The 8863-nt window shown below is 57.7% G+C and overlaps 1 protein-coding gene across 6 annotated transcripts; it reads right to left on the bottom strand.

The window, feature by feature from the left end:
• Positions 1-834: 834 nt before the first annotated feature.
• Positions 835-8808, bottom strand: ARMC6 (armadillo repeat containing 6). Of its 6 annotated transcripts, none has more exons than XM_053966075.1 (8): positions 8708-8807; positions 7860-8019; positions 7350-7432; positions 5736-6306; positions 4694-4839; positions 4070-4201; positions 3485-3622; positions 835-1977 (listed from the first exon to the last, which is right to left on the bottom strand). In XM_053966075.1, the coding sequence occupies exons 2-8, from the start codon at positions 7978-7980 to the stop codon at positions 1768-1770; spliced, it is 1401 nt and encodes a 466-aa protein (XP_053822050.1). In that variant the 5' UTR covers positions 7981-8019; positions 8708-8807; the 3' UTR covers positions 835-1767. The 6 variants fall into 6 exon arrangements, with proteins under 6 accessions (XP_053822050.1, XP_053822048.1, XP_053822049.1 ...); XM_053966073.1 differs by having other exon boundaries at positions 835-1980; positions 8708-8805; XM_053966074.1 differs by having other exon boundaries at positions 835-1980; positions 7860-8016; positions 8708-8795.
• Positions 8809-8863: the final 55 nt, after the last annotated feature.

Raw genomic sequence — 8863 nt, 5'->3', positions numbered from 1 at the left:
CGGGGATCCCGAACGGCCCCACGGGGACCCCGAACGGACCCACGGGGATCCCAAAGAGCCCGACCGGGGACCCAGAACGGTCCCAACCGGGCACTGCCCGGGGACGACGAACGGCCCCACGGGGAGCCCAAAGAGCCCGCCCGGGGATCCCGAAGAGCCCCGCCGGGAGCCTCGGCGAGTGCCCGCCTCGAGGAGCGACAATCCCGCCCGGTTCTACCCTGCAGCACCGGTGCTGGGCACGGAGATCCCGCCCGATCACACCGGGGATCCCACCCGGGGATCCCACCCGGGGATCCCGCCCGGTCCCACTGCCCAGCACGGCCCGGGTGTCCTGCAGGCCGCGGCCGTGCCCGGTCCCCGCGGGGCCCCAGCAAGTCCCGGTTCGAGGGGAGGGAAATGAAATCCCCGCTTGATCCTCCCCCAGCCTTTGGGGCAGCTTTTCCCCATCCCAAACCCAGCAGAGAGGCAAAGCTCAGGAGCCACGGGCTGCACCAAAGGCGCCGCCCTCGGGTTCTCCCCGTTTTCACCAGCTCCTGCCCGCTCTGCCGGGGGGAACGGGGCCCTTTCAGCCAGGCTGGGGTCAGAGCACTGAAATCAGTCACAGAGCAGAAGTCACAAAGCCCTGCAGCCTCTCCTGCTGCACGGGGGGAGGAAGCCTTGGAGAACACACTGACCTTTGCAATGTGCTGGCAGGCAGCAGCAGGGCTGCACGAGGCTTTACTCACCCACTCAGCACTCAGGTACCTCCCAGCACCTTGCTTTTCCTGCCACACACACAAAAAAAAAAAAAAAAAAAAAAAAAAAAAAGGCTCCACAGAGAGCCACCCAGCCCTGGAAGGTTTGGTATGGTTTTATAAGGTCACCATTTCTACAGAGAAGATCACATTAAGAACATCCACTCACAAAACCAGCGGCGCGGGAGGAAGGCTCGGCACCAGAGCAGGGCTGCCACAAAAGCCTTGAGCTGAGACTTCAGAGCCTTTCTGGGGCCTGCTCTGCCCACAGATGCACAGTTCTGCCTCAGCCCATGAGGTTCTTGGCCTGTTGACTACAATGAAAGCATTCCTGGATCCGGGGAAGGGCTAAGAGGTGACAAAGCCTGGGATTCTGGGACTCCCCGTGCTTCCCGCAGCGTGGAACGCCTGGTTTGGTCACACTTTGGAATTCCCACCCCTGCTGCCAGTCCCTGCCCTGCTCCTCTCACTGAGGGAGAACATGAACTTTCCTCCTGGATGCCAACTGCTCCTTTGGATATTATCCCAAATCCTCACTTTGCTCTTTTTTTTTTTTTTTTCTGGCAGAAAAATCCCAAACAAAGCAGCGACACAAGAGTGGGGTCAGCAGTAAAAGAACAGGGCAACGGGACAGAGACAGCACGTTCACAAACGCTGGGATTCCTCCTCTCCCAGGAGCAACAAATGGGAACCAGCAGCCAAAGTCTGGGCAGGACAGAGCCAGCCCTGCTGTCACCACGGGATCCGAGCAGTGACAGCAGCCCCGAGCTGCACGCCAGGGATGCCAGGGGCGAGCAGATCATCTTCAGCCGTTAGATGATCCAGGGAATGATCACTACACGCAGTTGGTTTGCAGCCTGTGAATGCAGAAAGCCATTTCAGCTGTAGCTCCCCAGATAAAAGGTCCCTGCAGCCTCCCGAGCCGGGCGTTTGCTTCGGGTATTCCAGCCGGGCAGAACCATCCACGCCGCTTCCCACCACACTCCGGGGGCTCGGACGCTTCGGATCTTCCCCGCGTGGTAGAAAGGAGGCTTCACTGAGCCAGGCCGCCCTTCTGGCCCGTCCAGAGCTCCCGCAGCTCCACCTTGCAGCCCAGGTCCCTGAGGGCAGCCCTGGCCACGTCGTCGCAGTCCCGGTGCGCGGCGCGCGCCTCCGTGATCAGCAGCTCCGCTCCCATCTCCAGGATGGGCCGCGACAGGTCCCGGCTGCGCGACACCAGGTTCCGGATCAGCATGCACGCCTGCTTCTGGGGACGAGGCAAGCACAGGGTCAGCTCGGGGCTCTGCAGGCAGGCCCAGGGCCAGTGGGCTCTGCAGGCAAGCCCAGGGGTCAGTGGGCTTTGTAGGAAGGTCAGTGGGTGTCTGAGGGAAGCCCAGGGGTCAGTGGGTTTTGGAGGAAGGTCAGTGGGTGTCTGAGGGAAGCCCAGGGGTCAGTGGGCTCTGCAGGGAGGTCAGTGGGCTCTGCAGGCAAGCCCAGGGGTCAGTGGGTTTTGGAGGAAGGTCAGTGGGTGTCTGAGGGAAGCCCAGGGGTCAGTGGGCTCTGCAGGGAGGTCAGTGGGCTCTGCAGGCAAGCCCAGGGGTCAGTGGGTTTTGGAGGAAGGTCAGTGGGTGTCTGAGGGAAGCCCAGGGGTCAGTGGGTTTTGGAGGAAGGTCAGTGGGCTTTGCAGGCAAGCCCAGGGGTCAGTGGGTTCCTGAGGCAAGCCCAGGGGTCAGTGAGCTCTGTAGGAAGGTCAGTGGGTTCCTGAGGCAAGCCAGGGGTCAGTGGGCTTTGCAGGGAGGTCAGTGGGCTCTGCAGGCAGGCCCAGGGGTCAGTGGGTTTTGGAGGAAGGTCAGTGGGCTTTGCAGAGAAGCCCAGGGGTCAGTGGGCTCTGTAAGAAGGTCAGTGGGTTCCTGAGGCAAGCCCAGGGGTCAGTGGGTTTTGTAGGAAGGTCAGTGGGTTCCTGAGGGAAGCCCAGGGGTCAGTGGGTTCCTGAGGGAAGCCCAGGGGTCAGTGGGTTCCTGAGGGAAGCCCAGGGGTCAGCGGGCTTTGCAGGGAAATGCAGCCATGGAAGGTTTTGGCATGCACAGAGCAGATCAGCTAAAGAGTATTTCCTGAGAAGCCCAAATGTGAGATGCTGCAGAGCAACCAACTGTTCCCTGGAGGAATAAAATCCATGGATTTTTTTCCCTGTTGAAGTTTAGACAGCCAGAGCTCTGTGCAAATCTCCAACACCAGCCAGGCAATACCAATTAATTTTTAAATAACACAAAAAATTCTCCAGTGCAGCAGCCCTGCCTTTCCACGCTGCTCTAGGCACTTAAACTACTCTTCAGAAAATATTTTCTATTTTTTAACACTCTGGAAAGCACAAAAGTGGACACAGAACCTGCTGAAACCTGCAGGAGAAACCAGAGGCAATCTTCTTGCCATGGAGGTGGTTTATTTGACTCTGGAGAATGGATGGCACAGGCTGGGTTGGAAAGAGCCCATCCTCCTTCTGCTGCTCCCAGGAGGAAAAGGAATGCCTGGATGTGGCATTCCACAGCTTTAAGAACCTGCATTCAGGTGGATTTGGAAGCCCAATTCAGCTTTGCTCTGAGCAGCTCAGGGTGACAAAGGGCTGCACTGAGTCGCTGCCTTCCCAACGCATTCAAAACCCGCCGGAATTTGATGAGTACAAGGGGAAAAAAAAAAAAAATCCCCGAAGAGACAGATTAACAAACCCCCAAAACCAGGCCTGCCTGACTCAGCAGGTGCTGTGAGGGACATACCTGCACAGCCACCTCTCGTGGGTGAGCCTTCATGGCCTGCAGAGCTGCCAAGGCCCCGCCGCTCTCCATGATGACGCCGCAGTTCTCGGGCTTGCGCAGGGCCAGCATGCACAGGGCTGCACAGCCCTGCTCACAGATCTGCAACACACAGGGCAGCACGCTCACTGCCTGCAAAGCTGCCTTTCAGCCAAATCAAAGTGGGGGTTTTTTTTTTCCCTTTTGTGGCAGTTTTGGAGTTGTTTTTGTGGTTTTGAAGTTTCTCCCGCTGCGGCGTCCTGCTGCTCTGGCACGTAAAGCAAGGGGAGGGTTGGAATAATGATCTTAAGAGATATTCCCAACCTTCATGATGCTGTGTTTTGCACGCCAGAGGTGTAAAACACCATCCCCGCCAACCATCTGATTCAGGAACAAGAAAAATAAACCAACACAAGGTGGAAAACCCCCTAAATTCACACAAACATTGAACGCTCCACAGCTGGGCGTTCCCTGCACACACACATCCTGCAGCTCCAGCTGAGCTCCATCCCCATCCCACAGGGAACTCCCAAGCCCCTGCAGGGTACCTGAGGGCACCCAGGGCGTTACCTGAGGGTTGCCCAGGTGGTGGCTGATGGCCAGCACGATGAGGTCGGTGGCCCCGGCGTCCACGATGGCATCCTTGACGTCGTCGTTGCCGGCCACGGCGCGGATGGCGCTGAGCACCTGCTTCACCACGTCCTGCTCCGTGGGGAAACAGCAGTTCAAAAGGCAGCAGAGAGAGTTTGAGAGCTTGCAAAGCAGAGCAGGACATTCCCCCCTTCCACGAAAATGGTTGTGGCAATCATCAGCTGCAAAAACTCCACCCTCAGTCGCTTCCTCGCCGCACAAGGGACCTTGGAGACCTCTGCGTGAGGCTTAAAAAATCAGACATCAGCCTCTGGGACCTGAGCATCTACATCCCTTGTTTAAAATCTCTTTTTGGTGGAAAACCAACCATTCAGCCTTTGTGGGAGCAGGCAGAGCTCTGCTGGTGGAGGCTGGGGGACACAGGAATAATTCTGAGCATGAAACTCAGGAATTTTACCTGCAGGGCGTTTAATTCTGCATGTGTGGGGTGAGTCGGGATCAGAGGGGTTTCAGCCCTGACTGCACAGGCCAAGGCTCATTGAGGAACATGAACCTCATTGCTTGGGATGAGAAGCTCCCCCCAGAACACTCCCCACTGCTCACCGGGTGCTCCATGCAGTCAGCCAGCAGAGCCACCATGAAATTTAAGCCCCCAAGGTCCACGATTTCCTGGCAGAACTCATTCCTGACAGAGAGGCGGGAGAGGGTGGCACAGAGCTCACTGAGAACCCCGGAGTTATCCGTGAAGGCTGCGGAGGAGAGAGGAGGGATGGAGTCATCACTGCACAATGAACGTGGTTTTGCTTTGATTGATGGTGTAGGAAATTGTGTGTTTCATTTTACAGATCACAACAGCACGGGTGACACCTGCTCACTGCTCCTAGCCAGAGTCTTCTCTGGGTAAGAAGCACCTGAGGCCCCTAAACCTGTAAAATACTTCCTAAATACAGTGAAAATCTGCTCTCATCACCTGACTGCTCCACAGGTTGGCAGCAGCAGCTGGCATTTTTGGCTCTCTCAGGGCACATTTCATGGACAGAATTAAACCCCATCTGAGTGACAAAGTCTTGAATCACCTCTGAGCAGGTTCAAGTTATGACAATGAGAGAAGAAATCAGACAATGAGAGAAGAAATCACAAGTGATTCCTGAGACAATGAGAGAAAAAATCCCAAGTGGTTCCTCAGACAATGGGAGAAGAAATCACAAGTGATTCCTGACACAATGGGAGAAGAAATCACAAGTGATTCCTGAGATAATGAGAAGAAATCAAAAGTGATTCCTGAGACAATATGAATCACAAGTGATACCTCAGACAATAGGAGAAGAAACCACAAGTGATTCCTGAGAAGAAATCACAAGTGATCCCTGAGACAATGAGAAGAAATCACGAGTGGTTCCTGAGAAAAAAATCACAAGTGATTCCTGAGATAATGAGAAAACAAACCACAAGTGATTGCTGAGACAATGAGAAGAAATCACAAATGATTCCTGAGAAAATGAGAAGAAATCACAAGTGATTGCTGAGACATTGAGAAGAAATCACAAGTGGTTCCTGAGAAGAAACCACAAGTGGTTCCTGAGACAACGAGAAGAAATCCCAGGGGATTCCCCATCAGGATCAACACCCCCAGGGTCCGTTTTACCTTTTGCAGCCTCGATGAGGACTCTCAGCCCATCGTTCTCCAAGACAATCATCTTGGCGTGGTCGTGGGCGTGACCGAAGGGCACACGGATGTCGTCGTCGAAGGTCATCACCCTGAGGGCCGAGGCCGCCGTCCTGACCACCTCAGCGCTGCTGCCGTGCTGGGCGATGGCCCCGGTGAGGAGAGGGAGGACGCCACCCTTGACGAAGCCCTGCCTGTTGTGCTCGTGCTTGAGGCAGGCGTGGCGCACGCAGCGGATCCCGGCCAGCGTCACCTCGGCGTCCCCGCGCCGCTCCCGCAGGCAGCGCAGCAGCAGCTCCCGCCCCGCCGCGTCCAGCAGGTCTGGCTGCCCGTCCAGCAGCGTGGCCAGCGTGGAGAAGGCTTGGAGCAGCAAAGCCCTGTCCGGGGCGGCCAGCTGGCAGGCGGAGAGCACGGCGGGGCAGGCGCCGTTCTGGCCGGCCACGTAGCGCAAGGCCGGCTGCTCCTTGCACTGCGCCGCCAAGGCCGACAGCTGCTCGGGCAGCTGGGCCACGTCCCGCTCTGCCACGGCTCTGCCCAGGCACTCCAGGGTCTGAGGGACACACCAAGGGTCAGTGCTGCAGCCCAGGCCTGCAGGACTTACAGCCAGCTGGTCATTTTACAGCATCACACAACAGTGAGGCTGGGAGACACCCCCAAGTCCAACCCACGCCCCAACGCCTCGACTGTAGCACCACGTGCCACGTCCAGTCTTTTTTTGAACACATCCAGAGCTGGTGATTCCACCACCTCCCTGGGAACACAATTCCAGTGCTTTATTATTCTTTCAGTGAAGAATCTTTTCCTAATATCCAACCTGAACCTCCCCTGACGTAGCTGGAGGCTTTGTCCTCTTGTTCTGTCAGTGCTGCCCGGTGGAAGAGACCGACCCCACCTGTCTGCACCTCCCTTCAGGGAGTTGCAGAGAGCAACAAGGTCACCTCTGAGCCTCCTTTTCTCCAGGAAAAAAGGTTGGAAATGAGGCTGGTGTAAAAGGAGCGGTGTCTGGGCTTCGTGCATGCAACCCCTGGAGGGACAGGGGCTCCCTCTGCCACCTGTGTCACAGCTCTGCTGGGCACCAGGCTGACCAGCACCACCTGAGCTGGGTCTAACCAGCTCACTCCAGCTCTGGAAGTGTCCCCAGCCAGGTTGGACAGGCCTTGGAGCAAGCTGGGCTAAGTGGGACTGACCCCCACCTTGTCCCCAGCCCCGTGCCACGTCCTGTCATTCCTTGGCACACTCCAGGCATGGGGACCCCAAACCTGCCTGGGCAGCCCTGAGCACCCTCTCCATGAGGAAACCCCACCTGAGCCTGCCCTGGCACACCTTGAGGCCCTTCCCTCCTGTCCTGCCCCGGGAGCAGAGCCCGAGCCCACCTCACTTACCCAGAGCCTTCCCTGAAAAGTGCAAGGAGCTCTTGGAACGTTTTATATTTGCAGAAGAAATGGGATTAACTGCCTGAAGGGCTCCCAGAGAAATCGGGCAGAGGCACAAGTTGGCCTAGTACTTATTACTATTATTATTATTATTATTATTATTATTATTTATTATTATTCTATAACCCCTGAGAGAGAGAGCAGCAATTTGTGCTCCTACCAGCAGGATTTGATGCTTTTGACTCTGCCCGTTCTCAGAGGCAGGAGGTCGCACAGCTTTCACAATATTGCTCAGGTCCACACCTAAAAGGGGAAATAAAACCAAGGTTAATGTTGGTTCCAGGATAATTAGAGTCAAATAAACAGTATTAGTTCCAGTTCTAGGGAGAAGCTGCCAAGGTAACCACAGAGAACAAAGATGAACTTGTAAAGCTGCTGAAATGCTCAGTTCTGACTGTCAGGTCAGATTCTGCCTGGAACAAAGCTAGATGTCATTTGAGAGGGGGGAAAAAAAGGAAAGAACTTAATTCCACTGACCAAATTTTGCCCTCCAGCTTCCCTCTAAGCAGTTTTGCAGTCAGAATTAACCCACAAAAGCAGGTCAGCATTAATGGTGTCTCTGTTCCACTTCACAAAGGCTCCTTTCCCATGCTGCACGATCCACCTTTGCCTGCAGGATTCCTTTAAACCGCGGGGTTTGGGAAAGCCCAGCCCGCAAAAGGCGCGCTACCTTGGGACTCGAACTGCTGCACCGCTTCCCTCACGGCCTCCTCGGGCTCCATCTCGAACTCGGCGATGTTCTCCTGCACCGCGTCATCGAACGTCTCCTGGCTGATCTGCTTGGAGCCCATGGTGCTGCCAGGGGCTGGATCCGCCTCCGCGTGCCGCTGCTGACAGAGGGCACAGCTCGTTCTGCTGCGAAACCCCCGAGTGCCCGGCGGACCCCGAGCGAGGGGCTCCTCCTTCCCCGAGACACAGCCTCGGAGCTCCGCACCAAAGATACCCAACCAAAGGCACGGCCGGCGGTTTATTTAACACGGCAGGGGAGAGGGATTAGGAGGCGTTTCAGCAGCATCCCCAGATTTACATGGGGTTTCAGGACCTGTCACCGTGACAGGGCAGCACCGAGGGCACCGTGCCCGGTGCACGGCCCCGGCCCTCAGCCCGCCCTGCCCCGCTTCCCCCGGGCCCCGGCGCATCCCACAGCCCTCAGCGGGCCCCGCAGCTCCCAGCGACGCGGAGAGGGCCCCGAAGGAAGGCGGCGGTGCCGGCGGAGCTCCGGAGCACCCGCGGCCCCGCTCGCCCTCACGACCCACCTGGGCTCCCGCCGGACAAAAGGCGAGCGCGGGACGGCCCCACTCGGCCGCCGTACGCGCTCTCTGCGCATGCGCCGCGGCCCAAATTCACGCCGTCCGCCCTCACGCCCAGCGAAAAAGAGCGCGGGGGGGGCGGCAACGCGCATGCGCAACGCTCCCGCGCCCACGCACGCGCAGCAGGCGCAGCGTGCCCGCAGGGCAGCGGCCGCTCCCTGAGAGCGGGAGGCCGCGGGCCGCTCCCCTCGCTCCCGTCCCGCTTTACCGGCAGCGCGCGCGCGCCGTTAGCACCGCCCCGCTGCCGCCGGCGGCGGATGAGGCGGCTCCGCGCCGCGGGAGGGGGCGTGGCACCGAGGGGCGTGGTTAACGAACGAAGAGGCGTGGTCCGCGTGAAGGCGTGGTTATACCGTTTAGGGGCGTG

The sequence above is a fragment of the Vidua chalybeata genome, chromosome 27 (assembly GCF_026979565.1).
Source record: "Vidua chalybeata isolate OUT-0048 chromosome 27, bVidCha1 merged haplotype, whole genome shotgun sequence".
In the NCBI taxonomy this organism is placed as follows: domain Eukaryota; kingdom Metazoa; phylum Chordata; class Aves; order Passeriformes; family Viduidae; genus Vidua; species Vidua chalybeata.
Note: the sequence above shows the minus strand (reverse complement) of the source record. Positions and strands in the feature narration are given on the sequence as shown.